Below are 22,709 nucleotides of genomic sequence, written 5' to 3'. Positions count from 1 at the left end.
CGGTGGTATCCAGTCCCGTCTGGATAATTTGGGTCGCAGCAGCCTGGGCATCAGAGACAAGATCCAAAAGACCCTGGGGAAGCTCTGTAAACGAAGAGGAGATGTCATCCATCAGAGCATGAATATACCTCCCCAGGATACAGGTCGGATTAGTGGCTTTTAACGCCAGACTGCAGGACGAAAAAATCTTCTTCGACTGCGCCTCTAGCTTTTTTGAGTCTCTGTCCCCAGGCACCGTCGGGAAAGAACCAGGCGCTGACTTGGACGAACAGGAGGCCTGCACTACCAAGCTCTCCGACGTAGGGTGCCTAGATAGGAAACCAGGATCAGTTGGAGCCGTCCGATACCTCCTGGCCACGGCTCTGTGAACTGCTGGGGAAGATGCCGGCCTCTTCCACACCTCTAAAACCGGATCCAGCAGAGCGTCATTAAAAGGTAACAGAGGCTCCGCCGCGGCTGAGGCCGGATGCAACACCTCCGTCAAAAGGTTTTGCTTCGCCTCCACCACCGGCAAAGGCAGGTCCAAAAAACTAGCTGCCTTCCGTACCACTGTATGAAAGGAAGCAGCTTCCTCAGTATATTCCCCCGGGGACGAAAGGTCCCACTCAGGGGAAGTGTCCAGCCCACTGGCCGACTCCAGTCCACGCAGCCCATCACCCGAGTCCTCTAGCTCTCCTTCCTCTAGGGCTCGTTGGTACTCCTGCTCTTCTAGTACCCGGAGAGCACGCCTCCTTGAATGCAGTCGTTGCTCAATCCGCGGAGTCGACAATGCCTCCGCCGAAGTCGGAGATCGGCGCCGATCTTCCGAAGCCACCGACGCCGCATCCGGCGCCACGGGTAACTTCGGCGCCGACTGAAGAGCAGCTGAAACAGATGGACCCACCGGAGTCACAGGCCGAAATCTCGACGTCGACGGGATGGAAATCCCTGGGGCCAATCCCTCCGAAGACACCGGAGCGGCCACCGGCGCCGACACTGGCGCCGAGCCCACGTTCCCAAACGGGAGAAAGGGCATAAAGGGTGCCGGCCGAAGAGGCGCAGGATCACCCAAAGAAAAGGCCAAAGGCCCAGCCGGAGCACCCCCTGGAGCCATCTGTTGGAAGATGGCATACATCGCATTCAAGAATGCGGAACTCTCGGCTCCAGGGGTGGGAAAAGCCGGATACTGGGGTGCCTGTCTCGGAGGCGACCCCGACGCCGGCCTCGGCGTCTGCGCCGGAGAAAACACTTGAGGCTCCAATACCTCAATCACCGACGCCTGTCCAGGCGAAGTTGGTGACGCCGGAGAGGGCAACGGCGTCGAAGGATGCGGCGTCACCGTGGGGCTGACCTCCCATGTCTTTCGGCGCCGATCCGGAGACCTGGAACGAGCCTCCCTTGAATGACGCCGAGATTCTCTACGGCACCGGGAGTCTCGATGACGCCGATGTCTTGGAGAAGACTTCTTGTGATGCTTCTCCTTTGACTTGGCCATAAACAGCTTCGCCTCACGTTCGTTAAGGGCCTTCGGATTCATGTGCTGACATGAATCACAAGTCGAGACGTCGTGGTCGGAGCTCAAACACCAAAGGCAATCGGAATGAGGATCCGTCACCGACATCTTGCCTCCGCACTCACGACAAGGCTTAAATCCAGACTTTCTCTGCGACATTATTTCCACAGAGAAAGAGTACGCAGCAAGATATACACTGTAACCGCAAGAGTAACAGTTGCTCCCTCGAAGATAACCGTTTCGAATGCACGGAAAAAAGGGAACTGACGTCCGCACGTCGTCGAGGACCTCTTATTGCCTGTATGACGTCAGACGGCGTCGCGTGCGAGACAGTGACGTCCTCGTCGACGTGCAGAGACTAGTAAGAAGATTTCCGTCGAATGCTGGCGCCATGGGAGTATTCATGAGGTGAGGAATCCACAGGTAGTTGTATCCATCAGAAAAGCTGCATTACCGGTCCCTTGGGTCTCCTCTCAGCACAACGAGCGAGGTCCCTCGAATCCAGCGACTCTGTCCAAGTGACCCCCACAGTCCAGTGACTCTTCAGTCCAAGTTTGGTGGAGGTAAGTCCTTGCCTCACCTCGCTGGGCTGCATTGCTTGGAACCGCGACTTTGCAGCTACTCCGGCCCCTGTGCACTTCTGGCGGAAATCCTTTGTGCACAGCCAAGCCTGGGTCCACAGCACTCCAACCTGCATTGCACGACTTTCTAAGTTGGTCTCCGGCGACGTGGGACTCCTTTGTGCAACTTCGGTGAGCACCATTTCACACATCCTCGTAGTGCCTGTTTCTGGCACTTCTGCGGGTGCTACCTGCTTCAGTGAGGGCTCTTTGTCTTCCTCGACGTCCCCTCTCTCTTCAGGTCCAATTTGAGACCTCCTGGTCCCTCCTGGGCCACAGCAGCATTCAAAAATGCTAACCGCACGATTTGCAGCTAGCAAGGCTTGTTGGCGTTCTTTCGGCAGGAAAACAATTCTGCACGACTCTCCACGAGGAGAGGGATCCGTCCACCAAAGGGGAAGTCTCTAGCCCTTTTCGTTCTTGCAGAAACCTCAGCTTCTTCTGTCCAGTAGAAGCTTCTTTGCACCCACAGCTGGCATTTCCTGGGCATCTGCCCATCTCCGACTTGCTTGTGACTTTTGGACTTGGTCCCCTTGTTCCACAGGTACCCTCGACTGGAAATCCATTGTTGTTGCATTGCTGGTTTGTGTCTTTCCTGCATTATTCCTCTATCACGACTTCTATGTCCTTAGGGGAACTTTAGTGCACTTTGCACTCACTTTTCAGGGTCTTGGGGTGGGCTATTTTTCTAACCCTCACTATTTTCTAATAGTCCCAGCGACCCCCTACAAGGTCACATAGGTTTGGGGTCCATTCGTGGTTCGCATTCCACTTTTGGAGTATATGGTTTGTGTTGCCCCTATCCCTATGTTTCCCCATTGCATCCTATTGTAACTATACATTGTTTGCACTGTTTTCTAAGACTATACTGCATATTTTTGCTATTGTGTATATATATCTTGTGTATATTTCCTATCCTCTCACTGAGGGTACACTCTAAGATACTTTGGCATATTGTCATAAAAATAAAGTACCTTTATTTTTAGTATAACTGTGTATTGTGTTTTCTTATGATATTGTGCATATGACACTAAGTGGTACTGTAGTAGCTTCACACGTCTCCTAGTTCAGTCTAAGCTGCTCTGCTAAGCTACCATTATCTATCAGCCTAAGATGCTAGACACCCTATACACTAATAAGGGATAACTGGGCCTGGTGCAAGGTGCAAGTACCCCTTGGTACTCACTACAAGCCAGTCCAGCCTCCTACATTGGTTGTGCAGCGGTGGGATAAGTGCTTTGAGACTACTTACCACTCTTGTCATTGTACTTTTCATAAGAGAAAAATATACAAAACAAGTTCAGTGTGTGTACACATAGCTAAAAAGTTTAGCATTTCCTCTTTTCACTCTTTTCTAAAGTGCTGAAAAGTACTTCTAAACTTTCAAAAAGTTCTTAAAAGTTTAAAAAGTTTTTTTTCTGTCTTTCTAAAAAGTTCTGAAAACTTTTTTCTCTTTTTCTATCACTTTAACTCTCTCTAAAAATGTGTGGCACAGGCCAAAATGTTGATCTGTCCAAACTTGCATTTGATCACCTTAGCTGGAAAGGAGCAAGGAGTCTCTGCATAGAGAGAGGTTTGAGTGTAGGGAAGCATCCTTCCTTAGAACTGTTACTTAATATTCTTAGAGAACAAGATAAGGCTAAAAGTGCCCCATCTGTTGAAAAAGTAGGTAATGGTTCTCAATCTGATCCAGGGACTCCCCCAGGAAAAGGTTCAGGAAAGAAACTTCTTAGCCTTCCCATTACAAGACAGTCTAGCATAGTTGGTACTGAGGTGGAGTCACATCATACAGATGATGTGCTCTCACATTACACTGTCAGCCAAGCTGTTAGGGTGGCCTCTGTAAGGGACAGGTCTCCTTCTGTTCATTCCCATCATACCTCTGTATCTAGAAATGTCCCTCCCACCAGCCCTGATGACAGATTGTTAGAAAGGGAACTCAATAAGTTGAGGGTGGAACAAACCAGACTGAAGCTTAAAAAGCAACAGCTGGATTTGGATAGACAGTCTTTGGAAATAGAGAAGGAAAGACAGAAGTTGGGTTTAGAAACCCATGGTGGCAGCAGCAGTATTCCCCATAGTCATCCTGTAAAAGAGCATGATTCCAGGAATCTGCACAAGATAGTTCCCCCTTATAAGGAGGGGGATGACATTAACAAGTGGTTTGCTGCACTTGAGAGGGCCTGTGTTGTACAGGATGTCCCTCAAAGGCAGTGGGCTGCTATCCTATGGCTATCATTTAGTGAAAAAGGTAGGGATAGGCTCCTTACTGTGAAAGAAAGTGATGCCAATAATTTTACAGTACTTAAGAATGCACTCCTGGATGGTTATGGCTTAACCACTGAACAATACAGGATAAAGTTCAGAGAGACCAAAAAGGAGTCTTCACAAGACTGGGTTGATTTCATTGACCATTCAGTGAAGGCCTTGGAGGGGTGGTTACATGGCAGTAAAGTTACTGATTATGACAGCCTGTATAACTTGATCCTGAGAGAGCATATTCTTAATAATTGTGTGTCTGATTTGTTGCACCAGTACTTGGTGGACTCTGGTCTGACCTCTCCCGAAGAATTGGGAAAGAAGGCAGACAAATGGGTCAGAACAAGGGTGAACAGAAAAGTTCATACAGGTGGTGACAAAGAGAACAATAAGAAGAAAGATGGTGAAAAATCTCAAGATAAGCATGGGGATAAGGGTAAAACCAAAGATCCCACTTCAAATCTTAAACACTCTTCAGGGGTTGGGGATAAAACAAATTCTTCCTCTTCTTCTCAACCTACACAATTTAAAAAGCCTTGGTGCTTTGTGTGTAAAAATAGAGGCCATAGGCCTGGGGATAAGTCCTGTCCAGGTAAACCCCCTGAGCCTACCACCACTAATACATCAAGATCTAGTGCCCCTAGCAGTAGTGGTACTAGTGGTGGGACTGTTGGCAACAGTCAAGTTAAGGGTGTAGTTGGGTTCACTTATGGGTCCATAGTAGAAACTGGGGTAGTCAGTCCCAAGACAGTTTCTGTCACACCTAGTGGCATTGGCCTTGCCACACTGGCTGCTTGTCCCCTTACAATGGATAAGTACAGGCAGACAGTTACAATAAATGGTGTTGAGGCATTGGCCTACAGGGACACAGGTGCCAGTATCACTCTGGTGACTGAAAACCTAGTGCATCCTGAACAACACATCATTGGACAACAGTATAAGATTATTGATGTCCATAACTCCACTAAGTTTCTTCCCTTAGCTATATTTCAGTTTAGTTGGGGTGGAGTTACTGGCCCTAAGCAGGTGGTGGTATCACCTAGCTTACCTGTAGACTGTCTCTTAGGTAATGACCTAGAGGCCTCAGGTTGGGCTGATGTAGAGTGGTATGCCCATGCAGCCATGCTGGGCATCCCTGAGGAATTGTTCCCTCTCATTTCTACTGAAATGAAAAAGCAAAGGAGAGAAGGCCTGAAAACTCAGGATCCCTCTCCATCAACAGGTAAAAAGGGTATCACAGTATCCCCTAACCACCCTACCATTCAGGATACCATTCTTGTGGTGGGAGAAACCTCTCCTGGGGTGGCACCTGTTCCAAGGGAATCATCAGCTGGCAAAGCTGGACTCCCTGAGGTACAAGTACCTCTCTGTGGGATAACTAACATTGGTGACAAAAAGAGCACCATTTTAGTTAACATGGAGCATCCCTCCAACCCTCCCAGAGAAACTTTAGTGCAGAAACTCTGCACTGCCTCACAACACTTAGGACAGCATCCCTGCCCTAGTGTGGAGCTCATAGGAGAGCCTCCCTGCCCTGCTCCAACTCAAGAGAAACAGCATCCCTGTTCTCTCTTCCAGCCATATGGACAAAGTTTTTGCCCAGCTATGGCTTTTCTGAGACAGCATCCCTGTCCGGCATTTCCATCACTACAAATAGGTTCAGTGGCCAATTCCCACTGCTCTAAACTAAAACTTACTGATAGAAACTCTGAAAATACATCTTCACATTGTTGCTTAGCTAAAAAACTTCAAACAGGGTGGTTTACATCCCCACAGGGAAGTAACCATATAGTGGATGATAAAGGGAGTAACCAGTCTATTGCAGAGCTACTCTCTACTTATCACCTCTTAGACAATAAAGTCTCAACTGGCCAAGGTTAGCCTTATTGTCCTTCGTTTGGGGGGGGGGGGGTGTGAGAAAGTAGCCTCTTTCTAGCCTTGTTACCCCCACTTTTGGCCTGTTTGTGAGTGTATGTCAGGGTGTTTTCACTGTCTCACTGGTATCCTGCTAGCCAGGGCCCAGTGCTCATAGTGAAAACCCTATGTTTTCAGTATGTTTGTTATGTGTCACTGGGACCCTGCTAGTCAGGACCCCAGTGCTCATAAGTTTGTGGCCTATATGTATGTGTTCCCTGTGTGGTGCCTAACTGTCTCACTGAGGCTCTGCTAACCAGAACCTCAGTGGTTATGCTCTCTCATTTCTTTCAAATTGTCACTAACAGGCTAGTGACCAATTTTACCAATTTACATTGGCTTACTGGAACACCCTTATAATTCCCTAGTATATGGTACTGAGGTACCCAGGGTATTGGGGTTCCAGGAGATCCCTATGGGCTGCAGCATTTCTTTTGCCACCCATAGGGAGCTCTGACAATTCTTACACAGGCCTGCCACTGCAGCCTGAGTGAAATAACGTCCACGTTATTTCACAGCCATTTTACACTGCACTTAAGTAACTTATAAGTCACCTATATGTCTAACCTTTACCTGGTAAAGGTTAGGTGCAAAGTTACTTAGTGTGAGGGCACCCTGGCACTAGCCAAGGTGCCCCCACATTGTTCAGGGACAATTCCCCGGACTTTGTGAGTGCGGGGACACCATTACACGTGTGCACTACATATAGGTCACTACCTATATGTATCTTCACAATGGTAACTCCGAATATGGCCATGTAGCATGTCTATGATCATGGAATTGCCCCCTCTATACCATCCTGGCATAGTTGACACAATCCCATGATCCCAGTGGTCTGTAGCACAGACCCTGGTACTGCCAAACTGCCCTTCCTGGGGTTTCACTGCAGCTGCTGCTGCTGCCAACCCCTCAGACAGGCAGCTGCCCTCCTGGGGTCCAGCCAGGCCTGGCCCAGGATGGCATAACAAAGGACTTCCTCTGAGAGAGGGTGTTACACCCTCTCCCTTTGGAAAATGGTGTGAAGGCAGGGGAGGAGTAGCCTCCCCCAGCCTCTGGAAATGCTTTCTTGGGCACAGATGTGCCCAATTCTGCATAAGCCAGTCTACACCGGTTCAGGGGACCCCTTAGCCCTGCTCTGGCGCGAAACTGGACAAAGGAAAGGGGAGTGACCACTCCCCTGACCTGCACCTCCCCTGGGAGGTGTCCAGAGCTCCTCCAGTGTGCTCCAGACCTCTGCCATCTTGGAAACAGAGTTGCTGCTGGCACACTGGACTGCTCTGAGTGGCCAGTGCCACCAGGTGACGTCAGAGACTCCTTCTGATAGGCTCCTTCAGGTGTTGCTAGCCTATCCTCTCTCCTAGGTAGCCAAACCCTCTTTTCTGGCTATTTAGGGTCTCTGTCTCTGGGGAAACTTTAGATAACGAATGCAAGAGCTCAGCCGAGTTCCTCTGCATCTCTCTCTTCACCTTCTGCCAAGGAATCGACTGCTGAACGTGCTGGAAGCCTACAAAAAGGCAACATAGAACAAAGACGACAACTGCAACTCTGTAACGCTGATCCTGCCGCCTTCTCAACTGTTTTCCTGGTGGTGCATGCTGTGGGGGTAGTCTGCCTCCTCTCTGCACTAGAAGATCCGAAGAAATCTCCCGTGGGTCGACGGAATCTTCCCCCTGCAACCGCAGGCACCAAAAAGCTGCATTACCGGTCCCTTTGGTCTCCTCTCAGCACGACGAGCGAGGTCCCTCGAATCCAGCAACTCTGTCCAAGTGGCCCCCGCAGTCCAGTGACTCTTCAGTCCAAGTTTGGTGGAGGTAAGTCCTTGCCTCACCTCGCTAGACTGCATTGCTGGGAACCGCGACTTTTGCAGCTACTCCGGCCTCCGTGCACTTCCGGCAGAAATCCTTTGTGCACAGTCCACCCTGGGTCCACGGCACTCTAACCTGCACTGCATGACCTCCTAAGTTGTTCTCCGGCGACGTGGGACTTCTTTGTGCGACTTCGGGTGAGCACCATTTCACACATCCTCGTAGTGCCTGTTTCTGGCCCTCCTCCGGGTGCTACCTGCTGCTAAGAGAGCTCCTTGTCTTGCTCGACGTCCCCTCTACCTCCTGGTCCAATTTGCGACCTCCTGGTTCCTCCTGGGCCACAGCAGCATCCAAAAATGCTAACTGCACGATTTGCAGCTAGCAAGGCTTGTTGGCGTTCTTTCGGCGGGAAAACACTTCTGCACAACTCTCCAAGGTGAGAGGGATACGTCCTCCAAAGGGGAAGTCTCTAGCCCTTTTTGTTCCTGCAGAAACCTCAGCTTCTTCTGTCCAGTAGAAGCTTCTTTGCACCCACAGCTGGCATTTCCTGGGCATCTGCCCATCTCCGACTTGCTTGTGACTTTTGGACTTGGTCCCCTTGTTCCACAGGTACCCTCGACTGGAAATCCATTGTTGTTGCATTGCTGGTTTGTGTCTTTCCTGCATTATTCCTCTATCACGACTTCTATGTCCTTAGGGGAACTTTAGTGCACTTTGCACTCACTTTTCAGGGTCTTGGGGTGGGCTATTTTTCTAACCCTCACTATTTTCTAATAGTCCCAGCGACCCTCTACAAGGTCACATAGGTTTGGGGTCCATTCGTGGTTCGCATTCCACTTTTGGAGTATATGGTTTGTGTTGCCCCTATCCCTATGTTTCCCCATTGCATCCTATTGTAACTATACATTGTTTGCACTGTTTTCTAAGACTTTCTGCATATTTTTGCTATTGTGTATATATATCTTGTGTATATTTCCTATCCTCTCACTGAGGGTACACTCTAAGATACTTTGGCATATTGTCATAAAAATAAAGTACCTTTATTTTTAGTATAACTGTGTATTGTGTTTTCTTATGATATTGTGCATATGACACTAAGTGGTACTGTAGTAGCTTCACACGTCTCCTAGTTCAGTCTAAGCTGCTCTGCTAAGCTACCATTATCTATCAGCCTAAGCTGCTAGACACCCTATACACTAATAAGGGATAACTGGGCCTGGTGCAAGGTGCAAGTACCCCTTGGTACTCACTACAAGCTAGTCCAGCCTCCTACAGTGATGCAGTCTTTTGTTGCCTGCGGTTGCAGGGGGAAGATTCCGTCGACCCACGGGAGATTTCTTCAGAGCTCCTGGTGCAGAGAGGAGGCAGGCTACCCCCAGAGCATGCACCACCTGGAAACAGTCGAGAAAGCCGGCAGGATGAAGCGATACAAGTTTGCTAGTAGTCTTGCTACTTTGTTGCGGTTTTCCAGGCGTCCTGAGCAGTCAGCGGTTGATCCTGTGGCAGAAAGTGAAGAGGGAGATGCAGAGAAACACTGGTGAGCTCTTGCATTCGTTATCTGAAGAATTCCCCAAAGCAGAGACTCTAAATAGCTAGAAAAGGAGGTTTGGCTACCAAGGAAGGAGGATTAGCTACTAAGAGAGGTAAGAGCCTATCAGAAGGAGTCTCTGAAGTCACCTGCTGGCACTGGCCACCCAGAGCAGTCCAGTGTGCCAGCAACACCTCTGTTTCCAAGATGGCAGAGGTCTGGGACACACTGGAGGAGCTCTGGGCACCTCCCCTGGGAGGTGCAGGTCAGGGGAGTGGTCACTCCCCTTTCCTTTGTCCAGTTTTGTGCCAGAGCAGGGCTGGGGGATCCCTGAACCGGTGTAGACTGGCTTATGCAGAGATGGGCAGCATCTGTGCCCATCAAAGCAAGTCAGAAACTCTGTCCAAGTAACTCCCACAGTCCAGTGACTCTTCAGTCCAAGTTTGGTGGAGGTAAGTCCTTGCCTCCCCACGCTAGACTGCATTGATGGGTACCGCGTGATGTGCAGCTGCTCCGGCTCCTGTGCACTCTTCCAGGATTTCCTTTGTGCACAACCAAGCCTGTGTCCCCTACACTCTAACCTCTAGTGCACAACCTTCTGAGTTGTCCTCTGGCGTTGTTGGACTCCCTTTTGTGACTTTGCGTGGACTTCGGTTCATTCCTCTTCTAAGTGCCTGTTCCGGTACTTCTGCAGGTGCTGCCTGCTTCTCTGAGGGCTCTGTGACTTGCTGGGCGTCCCCTCTGTCTCCTCATCCAAGTGGCGACCTCCTGGTCCCTCCTGGGCCACAGCAGCATCCAAAAACCCTAACCGCAACCCTTGCAGCTAGCAAGGCTTGTTTGCGGTCTTTCTGCGTGGTAACACCTCTGCCAGCTTCTTCACGATGTGGGACATCCGTCCTCCAAAGGGGAAGTTCCTGGTCCTCTTCGTTCTTGCAAAACACCAAGCTTCTTCCATCCGGTGGCAGCTTCCTTGCACCCTCAGCTGGCATTTCCTGGGCTCCTGCCCATTCTCGACACTGTCACAACTCTTATACTTGGTCCCCTTGTCTTACAGGTACTCAGGTCCGGAAAGCCACTGTTGTTGCATTGTTGGTGTTGGTTTTCCTTGCAGAATCCCCCTATCATGACTTCTGTGCTCTCTGGGGGTTGTAGGTGCACTTTTCACCTACCTTACAGGGTCTTGGGGTGGGCAATTTTTCTAACCCTCACTGTTTTCTTACAGTCCCAGCGACCCTCTACAAGCTCAAATAGGTTTGGGGTCCATTTGTGGTTCGCATTCCACTTTTGGAGTATATGGTTTGTGTTGTCCCTATACCTATGTGCTCCTATTGCAATCTACTGTAATTTTACACTGCTTGCATTACTTCCTTTTGCTATTACTGCATAATTTTGGTATTATGTATATATATCTTGTGTATATTTCTCATCCTCATACTGAGGGTACTCACTGAGATACTTTTGGCATATTGTCATAAAAATAAATTACCTTTATTTTTAGTATATCTGTGTATTGTGTTTTCTTAAGATATTGTGCATGTGACACCAGTGGTATAGTAGGAGCTTTACATGTCTCCTAGTCCAGCCTAAGCTGCTTTGCCATAGCTACCTTCTATCAGCCTTAGCTGCTAGAAACACCTCTTCTACACTAATAAGGGATTACTGGACCTAGCACAAGGTGTAAGTACCTCTGGTATCCACTACAAGCAGGCCAGCCTCTTACACCGGGTTCTGTGCTAGAGACCCGAGGGATCATGATCTTAGACATGTTACATTGCCATGTTCGGAGTTAACATTGTGACGCTGTACATACGTAGTGACCTATGTACAGTGCACGTGTGTAATGGTGTCCCTGCACTCACAAAGTCCGGGGAATTTACCCTGAACGATGTTGGGGCACCTTGGCTAGTGCCAGGGTGCCCACACACTAAGTACCTTTTAACCCAACCTTCACTAGGTGAAGGTTAGACATATAGGTGACTTATAAGTTACTTAAGTGCAGTGGTAAATGGCTGTGAAATAACGTGGACGTGATTTCACTCAGGCTGCACTGGCAGGCCTGTGTAAGAATTGTTAGAGCTCCCTATGGGTGGCAAAAGAAATGCTGCAGCCCATAGGGATCTCCTGGAACCCCAATACCCTGGGTACCTCAGTACCATATACTAGGGAATTATATGGGTGTACAAGTATGCCAATGTGAATTGGTAAATTTAGTCACTAGCCTGTTAGTGACAAATTTGAAAAGCAGAGAGAGCATAACCACTGAGGTTCTTGTTAGCAGAGCCTCAGTGAGACAGTTAGGCATCACACAGGGAACACATATAGGGCACATACTTATGAGCACTGGGGCCCTGCCTGGTAGGTTCCCAGTGACACATAGACTAAAACAACATACATACAGTGAAATATGGGGGTAACATGCCAGGCAAGATGGTACTTTCCGACAGGCGGTCTTTTCAAAAGACCGCCGAAGCTGCGGGCGCTACTATACCGTCAGTGCTGGCGGTATATCTGGCTTCCTATTATGAAAAGTCACATCAACATTGCTGCCGGCTCGTAATAGAGCCGGCAGCAATGTTGATGTGCACCCGTCGTGCATTTCACTGCGAAATGTGTGATGGGGCTGTGACTGGGGGCCCCTGCACTGCCCATGCCAAGTGCATGTGCAGTGCTGGGGCCCCCAGGGGCACCACGAGTCCCCCTGACCGCCAGCCTTTCCATGGCAGTGTTTACCCCCGTGGACAGGCTGGCGGTTGGGGACTCATAATCCCCAGGCCAGCCGTGCTTGCACCTCTGGGGACTATAACCGCGAGACGGAAGCCGGTGGTATGGCCGTGGGTAATGTGCCACGATCATAATAGCTGGCGGCCGCCAGGGTCGTAATGAGGCCCTATATGTCTTAGGGGAACGTGTTTACAATTTGAAAAATTACCGAAGCCTTATCAATGGAAACCAAACGTTTACTTTTTCAAAAGTGAATTTAAAAGGCAAATAGACGACTCGCCTAACAAACACTCCATGACAACCATCTCAGGATCCTAACGGAATACACAAAAGACACATCATTAAAAGGCATGAAGGAGAGGATGCTAACCCAGTACACAAAGACACATCATGAAAGGCAAGAAGGAGTGAGAATGTAACCAACCAGCAGACAACACCTAATCCATTTATGCACTCAGATTCTGGGACATCCTACTACATACAGACCGGGCTCTCTTCCTCACTCCTGCACTTCAGAAAGGAGCTGGAAGCTCTTAAAAATGCACCTCTTACAACAGAGAGAAGAAAGATTTCAAAGCTGCTTCTGCTACTGGGTACAATCTATGAAAAAATACACGTCTTTCCAATTCTGGGTTGCATTTTGTACACAACTAGAAACATATTTAGCATTGCTCATTGCTCCATGCTCATAGCGAAAAACACTTTTTCATAAACATGAATAATTTCAAATATTGTAGTCATACCTGCTTGATGTAGTTACACTCTAGAAGTTGCATCTTTGGATGGAGATTTTGAAACATATATAAATATGCCTGCTCAAATACTTTGTCATACAAGCCCTGTAAAATGTCTTTTTCCTGTTCATTCCGCTGATTTAGCCATGCCTAAAAATGTATGCATAAATATTGTGACTACAAGGGCAAACTATAACTCATAAAAATATGTAGACACGTCTCATCACTTATTACCTTCGATATAGGTTTCCAGCTGAGTGCAGAGGAACTAATATAAACCATGCCCATTCTGGATACCGTTGCAGGGGAGGCATTCTCAATGTTGTGAACTTCAAATAGCAGTTTGCAGTTAGCTGCCATTGGAATCCGATCTCCGTTGGCCAGAGTTAGAGTCTTATTGTCATCCAATACAGAATTTAGATTTTCAATCCAAATTGCATCCACAGGACCATCCAAAACAATCCAGATATTTTCACCTAGAAGTAATCATAATATTAACTAAATAACGCGTACATAACCGTAATTACACAGGCAAATATTTAGGGGTACTGAAATTGCAACTGGATGTAATGAACTGTTAAACCAAGAAATTTGCCATGATACAGTGAGTGAAGGCAAGAAAGCCACTAAGATCAAACCTATCAATAAATAGTGAATGCAACAGCACTTTAAGTATCTTCCTGTATTAAAAGAGATTCATAATCAGACATAAAGTTGATTCGGTTTGTTATGTCAAATGAGGTTAGTGAATTGACTAAAGCTGTCTTTTACTCTGAGAGCCATATTTATGACCCCCTTTGAATCACTTTTGCACCACGCAAATAAAAAATGAGATTTATGAAGCCACACAAGGGCACCTGGTGTGGCTCTATGTTGCTTAGTAAATCTCAAGTAATGTAACGCAGTGCAAATCGCTGTGTTGCATTACTGTGCTCCACGGGTGTGTTTCCATGGATGTTGCGTGGGTGGTCCCATGCAACATCTATGGAGTTTAACGCATTCCCAGATTTACAAGAACAGGTAAATCTGGAAATGCGAAAAAAGGTACACCTCCACAGGAGAGTCGCAACAAGAAGAAATATCTTTATTTCTCCTCCATTTTTCCTCTTTCGATGTGTGCTGCATTCTGCAGCACACATGGAAAGAGGAAAAAGCCTCTCACAATTGTTTTTGAGCAGGACGATGCCCCTTCCTTCACAAAAACAATCCTGCATGCAACGCAGGCACCCTTGTACCATGGTGCAAGGGAGCCTGCACTGGCGCTAGGCAGCCAAAAGGGCACCAGTGCAGGGGAAAAGCAAAAAGATCCGATGATGGACGGAACGCTGAATACAAACATTCACCCCCAGTCACAGATCTGGGTTTAATCCATTTCTTTGCTCACCATTGTAGGAGGCTGGACTGGCTTGTAGTGAGTACCAAGGGGTACTTGCACCTTGCACCAGGCCCAGTTATCCCTTATTAGTGTATAGGGTGTCTAGCAGCATAGGCTGATAGATAATGGTAGCTTAGCAGAGCAGCTTAGGCTGAACTAGGAGACGTGTGAAGCTACTACAGTACCACTTAGTGTCATATGCACAATATCATAAGAAAACACAATACACAGTTATACTAAAAATAAAGGTACTTTATTTTTATGACAATATGCCAAAGTATTTTAGAGTGTACCCTCAGTGAGAGGATAGGAAATATACACAAGATATATATACACAATAGCAAAAATATGCAGTATAGTCTTAGAAAACAGTGCAAACAATGTATAGTTACAATAGGATGCAATGGGGACACATAGGGATAGGGGCAACACAAACCATATACTCCAAAAGTGGAATGCGAACCACGAATGGACCCCAAACCTATGTGACCTTGTAGAGGGTCGCTGGGACTATTAGAAAATAGTGAGAGTTAGAAAAATAACCCTCCCCAAGACCCTGAAAAGTGAGTGCAAAGTGCACTAAAGTTCCCCTAAGGACAAAGAAGTCGTGTTAGAGAATAATGCAGGAAAGACACAAACCAACAATGCAACAACGATGGATTTCCAATCTAGGGTACCTGTGGAACAAGTGGACCAAGTCCAAAAGTTACAAGCAAGTCGGAGATGGGCAGATGCCCAGGAAATGCCAGCTGTGGGTGCAAAGAAGCTTCTACTTGACAGAAGAAGCTGAGGTTTCTGCAGGAACAAAAAGGGCTAGAGACTTCCCCTTTGGTGGACCGATCCCTCTCCCCGTGGAGAGTCGTGCAGAAGTGTTTTCTCGTCGAAAGAACGCCAACAAGCCTTTCTAGCTGCAAATCGTTCGGTTAGCGTTTTTGGATGCTGCTGTGGCCCAAGAGGGACCAGGAGGTCGCAGATTGGACCAGGAGGTAGAGGGGACGTCGAGCAAGACAAGGAGCCCTCTTAGCAGCAGGTAGCACCCGGAGAAGTGCCAGAAACAGGCACTATGAGGATGCGTGAAACGGTGCTCACCCGAAGTTACACAAAGGAGTCCCACGTCCCACAGAGGAACTCGGCTGAGCTCTTGCATTCGTTATCTAAAGTTTCCCCAGAGACAGAGACCCTAAATAGCCAGAAAAGAGGGTTTGGCTACCTAGGAGAGAGGATAGGCTAGCAACACCTGAAGGAGCCTATCAGAAGGAGTCTCTGACGTCACCTGGTGGCACTGGCCGCTCAGAGCAGTCAGTCCAGTGTGCCAGCAGCACCTCTGTTTCCAAGATGGCAGAGGTCTGGAGCACACTGGAGGAGCTCTGGACACCTCCCAGGGGAGGTGCAGGTCAGGGGAGTGGTCACTCCCCTTTCCTTTGTCCAGTTTCGCGCCAGAGCAGGGCTGAGGGGTCCCTGAACCGGTGTAGACTGGCTTATGCAGAATTGGGCACATCTGTGCCCAAGAAAGCATTTCCAGAGGCTGGGGGAGGCTACTCCTCCCCTGCCTTCACACCATTTTCCAAAGGGAGAGGGTGTAACACCCTCTCTCAGAGGAAGACCTTTGTTCTGCCATCCTGGGACAAGCCTGGCTTGACCCCAGGGGGGGCAGAAACCTGTCTGAGGGGTTGGCAGCAGCAGCAGCTGCAGTGAAACCCCAGGAAAGGCAGTTTGGCAGTACCAGTGGTCTGTGCTACAGACCACTGGGATCATGGGATTGTGCCAACAATGCCAGGATGGCATAGAGAGGGCAATTCCATGATCTTAGACATGTTACATGGCCATATTCGGAGTTACCATTGTGAAGCTACATATAGGTAGTGGCCTATATGTAGTGCACGCGTGTAATGGTGTCCCCGCACTCACAAAGTCTGGGGAATTGGCCCTGAACAATGTGGGGGCACCTTGGCTAGTGCCAGGGTGCCCTCACACTAAGTAACTTTGCACCTAACCTTTACCAGGTAAAGGTTAGACATATAGGTGACTTATAAGTTACTTAAGTGCAGTGTAAAATGGCTGTGAAATAACGTGGACGTTATTTCACTCAGGCTGCAGTGGCAGGCCTGTGTAAGAATTGTCAGAGCTCCCTATGGGTGGCAAAAGAAATGCTGCAGCCCATAGGGATCTCCTGGAACCCCAATACCCTGGGTACCTCAGTACCATATACTAGGGAATTATAAGGGTGTTCCAGTAAGCCAATGTAAATTGGTAAAATTGGTCACTAGCCTGTTAGTGACAATTTGTACAGAGAGAGCATAACCACTGAGGTTCTGGTTAGCAGAGCCTCAGTGAGACAGTTAGGCACCACACAGGGAACACATACATATAGGCCACAAACTTATGAGCACTGGGGTCCTGACTAGCAGGGTCCCAGTGACACATAACAAACATACTGAAAACATAGGGTTTGCACTATGAGCACTGGGCCCTGGCTAGCAGGATCCCAGTGAGACAGTGAAAATACCCTGACATACACTCACAAACAGGCCAAAAGTGGGGGTAACAAGACTAGAAAGAGGCTACTTTCTCACACAACCCCCCCCCCCCCCAAACGAAGGACAATAAGGCTAACCTTGGCCAGTTGAGACTTTATTGTCTAAGTGGTGATAAGTAGAGAGTAGCTCTGCAATAGACTGGTTACTCCCTTTATCGTCCACTATATGGTTACTTCCCTGTGGGGATGTAAACCACCCTGTTTGAAGTTTTTTAGCTAAGCAACAATGTGAAGATGTATTTTCAGAGTTTCTATCAGTAAGTTTTAGTTTAGAGCAGTGGGAATTATCCACTGAACCTATTTGTAATGATGGAAATGCCAGACAGGGATGCTGTCTCAGTAAAGCCATAGCTGGGCAAAAACTTTGTCCATATGGCTGGAAGAGAGAACAGGGATGCTGTTTCTCTTGAGTTGGAGCAGGGCAGGGATGCTGTTCTATGAGCTCCACACTAGGGCAGGGATGCTGTCCTGAGTGTTGTGAGGCAGTGCAGAGTTTCTGCACTAAAGTTTCTCTGGGAGGGTTGGAGGGATGCTCCATGTTAACTAAAATGGTGCTCTTTTTCTCACCAATGTTAGTTATCCCACAGAGAGGTACTTCTACCTTAGGGAGTCCAGCTTTGCCAGCTGATGATTCCCTTGGAACAGGTGCCACCTCAGGAGAGGTTTCTCCCACCACAGGAATGGTATCCTGAATGGTAGGGTGGTTAGGGGATACTGTGATACCCTTTTTACCTGTTGATGGAGAGGGATCCTGAGTTTTCAGGCCTTCTCTCTTTTGCTTTTTCATTTCAGTAGAAATGAGAGGGAACAATTCCTCAGGGATGCCCAGCATGGCTGCATGGGCATTAAACTCTACATCAGCCCAACCTGAGGCCTCTAGGTCATTACCTAAGAGACAGTCTTCAGGTAAGCTAGGTGATACCACCACCTGCTTAGGGCCAGTAACTCCACCCCAACTAAACTGAATTATAGCTAAGGGAAGAAACTTAGTGGAGTTATGGACATCAATAATTTTATACTGTTGTCCAATGATGTGTTGTTCAGGAGCCACTAGGTTTTCAGTCACCAAAGTGATACTGGCACCTGTGTCCCTGTAGGCCAAGGCCTCAACACCATTCATTGAAACTGTCTGCCTGTACTTATCCATTGTAAGGGGACAAGCAGCCAGTGTGGCAAGGCCAATGCCACTAGGTGTGACAGAAACTGTCTTGGGACTGACTACCCCAGTTTCTATTATGGACCCATAAGTGAACCCAACTACACCCTTAACTTGACTGTTGCCAGCAGTCCCACCACTAGTACCACTACTGCTAGGGGCACTAGAGCTTGATGTATTAGTGGTGGTAGGCTCAGGGGGTTTACCTGGACAGGACGTATCCCCTGGCCTATGGCCTCTGTTTTTACACACAAAGCACCAAGGCTTTTTAATGTGTGCAGGTTGAGAAGAAGAGGAAGAATTAGTTTTATCCCCACACTCTGAAGAGTGTTTAAGATTTGAAGTGGGATCTTTGGTTTTACCCTTATCCCCATGCTTATCTTGAGATTTTTCACCATCTTTCTTCTTATTGCCATCTTTGTCACCCCCTGTATGAACTTTTCTGTTCACCCTTGTTCTGACCCATTTGTCTGCCTTCTTTCCCAATTCTTGGGGAGAGGTCAGATCAGAGTCTACCAGGTACTGGTTGTGAGAAAGTAGCCTCTTTCTAGCCTTGTTACCCCCACTTTTGGCCTGTTTGTGAGTGTATGTCAGGGTGTTTTCACTGTCTCACTGGGATCCTGCTAGGCAGGGCCCAGTGCTCATAGTGAAAACCCTATGTTTTCAGTATGTTTGTTATGTGTCACTGGGACCCTGTTAGTCAGGACCCCAGTGCTCATAAGTTTGTGGCCTATATGTATGTGTTCCCTGTGTGGTGCCTAACTGTCTCACTGAGGCTCTGCTAACCAGAACCTCAGTGGTTATGCTCTCTCATTTCTTTCAAAATTGTCACTAACAGGCTAGTGACCAATTTTACCAATTTACATTGGCTTAATGGAACACCCTTATAATTCCCTAGTATATGGTACTGAGGTACCCAGGTATTGGGGTTCCAGGAGATCCCTATGGGCTGCAGCATTTCTTTTGCCACCCATAGGGAGCTCTGACAATTCTTACACAGGCCTGCCACTGCAGCCTGAGTGAAATAACATCCACGTTATTTCACAGCCATTTTTCACTGCATTTAAGTAACTTATAAGTCACCTATATGTCTTACCTTTACCTGGTAAAGGTTAGGTGCAAAGTTACTTAGTGTGAGGGCACCCTGGCACTAGCCAAGGTGCCCCCACATTGTTCAGAGCCAATTCCCTGAACTTTGTGAGTGCGGGGACACCATTACACGCGTGCACTACATTTAGGTCACTACCTATATGTAGCTTCACAATGGTAACTCCGAATATGGCCATGTAACATGTCTATGATCATGTAATTGCCCCCTCTATGCCATCCTGGCATAGTTGGCACAATCCCATGATCCAAGTGGTCTGTAGCACAGACCCTGGTACTGCCAAACTGCCCTTTCTGGGGTTTCACTGCAGCTGCTGCTGCTGCCAACCCCTCAGACAGGCATCTGCCCTCCTGGGGTCCAGCCAGGCCTGGTCCAGGATGGCAGAACAAAGAACTTCCTCTGAGAGAGGGTGTGACACCCTCTCCCTTTGGAAAATGGGGTGAAGGCAGGGGAGGAGTAGCCTCCCCCAGCCTCTGGAAATGCTTTGTTGGGCACAGATGTGCCCAATTCTGCATAAGCCAGTCTACACCGGTTCAGGGGACCCCTTAGCCCTGCTCTGGCGCGAAACTGGACAAAGGAAAGGGGAGTGACCACTCCCCTGACCTGCACCTCCCCTGGGAGGTGTCCAGAGCTCCTCCAGTGTGCTCCAGACCTCTGCCATCTTGGAAACAGAGGTGCTGCTGGCACACTGGACTGCTCTGAGTGGCCAGTGCCACCAGGTGATGTCAGAGACTCCTTGTGATAGGCTCCTTCAGGTGTTGCTAGCCTATCCTCTCTCCTAGGTAGCCAAACCCTCTTTTCTGGCTATTTAGGGTCTCTGTCTCTGGGGAAACTTTAGATAACGAATGCAAGAGCTCATCTGAGTTCCTCTGCTTCTCTCTCTTCACCTTCTGCCAAGGAATCGACTGCTGACCGCGCTGGAAGCCTGCAAACCTGCAACATAGTAGCAAAGACGACTACTGCAACTCTGTAACGCTGATCCTGCCGCCTTCTCGACTGTTTTCCTGCTTGTGCATGCTGTGGGGGTAGTCTGCCTCCTCTCTGCACCAGAAGCTCAGAAGAAATCTCCTGTGGGTCGACGGAATCTTCCCCCTGCAACCGCAGGCACCAAAATGCTGCATTACCGGTCCCTTGGGTCTCCTCTCAGCACGATGAGCGAGGTCCCTCGAATCCAGCAACAATGTCCAAGTGACCCCCACAGTCCAGTGACTCTTCAGTCCAAGTTTGGTGGAGGTAAGTCCTTGCCTCACCTCGCTGGGCTGCATTGCTGGGAACCGCGACTTTTGGAGCTACTCCGGCCCCTGTGCAATTCCGGCGGAAATCCTTTCTGCACAGCCAAGCCTGGGTCCACAGCACTCTAACCTGCATTGCACGACTTTCTAAGTTGGTCTCCGGCGACGTGGGACTCCTTTGTGCGACTTCGGGTGAGCACTGTTTCACGCATCCTCTTAGTGCCTGTTTCTGGCACTTCTACGGGTGCTACCTGCTGCTGAGAGGGCTCCTTGTCTTGCTCGGCGTCCCCTCTCTCTCCTGGTCCAATTTGCGACCTCCTGGTCCCTCCAGGGCCACAGCAGCATCCAAAAACAATAACCGCACGATTTGCAGCTAGCAAGGCTTGTTAGCATTCTTTCGGCGGGAAAACACTTCTGCACGACTCTCCATGGCGAGAGGGATCAGTCCACCAAAGGGGAAGTCTCTAGCCCTTTTCGTTCCTGCAGAAACCTCAGCTTCTTCTGTCCAGTAGAAGCTTCTTTGCATCCACAGCTGGCATTTCCTGGGCATATGCCCATCTCCGACTTACTTGTGACTTTTGGACTTGGTCCCCTTGTTCCACAGGTACCCTAGATCCACAGTTGTTGCATTGTTGGTTTGTGTCTTTCCTGCATTATTCCTCTAACACGACTTCTTTGTCCTTAGGGGAACTTTAGTGCACTTTGCACTCACTTTTCAGGGTCTTGGGGAGGGTTATTTTTCTAACTCTCACTATTTTCTAATAGTCCCAGCGACCCTCTACAAGGTCACATAGGTTTGGGGTCCATTCGTGGTTCGCATTCCACTTTTGGAGTATATGGTTTGTGTTGCCCCTATCCCTATGTTTCCCCATTGCATCCTATTGTAACTATACATTGTTTGCACTGTTTTCTAAGACTATACTGCATATTTTTGCTATTGTGTATATATATCTTGTGTATATTTCCTATCCTCTCACTGAGGGTACACTCTAAGATACTTTGGCATATTGTCATAAAAATAAAGTACCTTTATTTTTAGTATAACTGTGTATTGTGTTTTCTTATGATATTGTGCATATGACACTAAGTGGTACTGTAGTAGCTTCACACGTCTCCTAGTTCAGCCTAAGCTGCTCTGCTAAGCTACCATTATCTATCAGCCTAAGCTGCTAGACACCCTATACACTAATAAGGGATAACTGGGCCTGGTGCAAGGTGCAAGTACCCCTTGGTACTCACTACAAGCCAGTCCAGCCTCCTACACTGGTGCAACAAATCAGACACACAATTATTAAGAATATGCTCTCTCAGGATCATGTTATACAGGCTGTCATAATCAGTAACTTTACTGCCATGTAACCACCCCTCCAAGGCCTTCACTGAATGGTCAATGAAATCAACCCAGTCTTGTGAAGACTCCTTTTTGGTCTCTCTGAACTTTATCCTGTATTGTTCAGTGGTTAAGCCATAACCATCCAGGAGTGCATTCTTAAGAACTGTAAAATTATTGGCATCACTTTCTTTCACAGTAAGGAGCCTATCCCTACCTTTTCCACTAAATGATAGCCATAGGATAGCAGCCCACTGCCTTTGAGGGACATCCTGTACAACACAGGCCCTCTCAAGTGCAGCAAACCACTTGTTAATGTCATCCCCCACCTTATAAGGGGGAACTATCTTGTGCAGATTCCTGGAATCATGCTCTTTTACAGGATGACTATGGGGAATACTGCTGCTGCCACCATGGGTATCTAAACCCAACTTCTGTCTTTCCTTCTCTAGTTCAAAAGACTGTCTATCCAAATCCAGCTGTTGCTTTTTAAACTTCAGTCTGGTTTGTTCCACTCTCAACTTGTTGAGTTCCCTTTCTAACATTCTGTCATCAGGGTTGGTGGGAGGGACATTCTTAGACACAGAAGAATGAGCAGAAGGAGACCTGTCCCTTACAGAAGCCACCCTAACAGCTTGACTAACAGAAACATCACTTCCACTGTGGTGTGAATAAATGCTCTTGCTATGATGTGAGACAACACTATTTGTATGGTGTGGCTCTTCATCATTACCAACTATGCTAGACTGTCTAGTAATGGGCAGGCTAGGAACTTTCTTTCCTAAATCTTTTCCTGGGGGAGTCCCTGGATCAGATTGGGAACCATTTGCTACTTTTTCAACAGATGTGGCCCCTTTGGCCTTATCTTGTTCTCTAAGCATATTAAGCAACAATTCCAA

The 22,709-nt window shown here is 48.1% G+C and overlaps 1 protein-coding gene across 1 annotated transcript in view; it reads right to left on the bottom strand.

Annotated features, from left to right (window-relative positions):
• The window catches only part of DNAH8 (dynein axonemal heavy chain 8), a 9,979,189-nt gene that overhangs the window by 2,632,751 nt on the left and 7,323,729 nt on the right, over positions 1 to 22,709 (bottom strand). Inside the window, exons 55-57 of the mRNA XM_069236651.1 lie at positions 13,308 to 13,549; positions 13,083 to 13,223; positions 1,369 to 1,395 (exon numbers count right to left, since the gene is read on the bottom strand). Coding sequence (XP_069092752.1) covers positions 1,369 to 1,395; positions 13,083 to 13,223; positions 13,308 to 13,549 — 410 coding nt within the window. The remainder of the gene's footprint in view (positions 1 to 1,368; positions 1,396 to 13,082; positions 13,224 to 13,307; positions 13,550 to 22,709) is intronic.

The sequence above is a fragment of the Pleurodeles waltl genome, chromosome 5 (genome assembly GCF_031143425.1).
Source record: "Pleurodeles waltl isolate 20211129_DDA chromosome 5, aPleWal1.hap1.20221129, whole genome shotgun sequence".
Lineage (NCBI taxonomy): Eukaryota > Metazoa > Chordata > Amphibia > Caudata > Salamandridae > Pleurodeles > Pleurodeles waltl.
The sequence above is the reverse complement of the archived record's forward strand: the minus strand, read 5'-3'. Positions and strand labels throughout refer to the sequence as shown.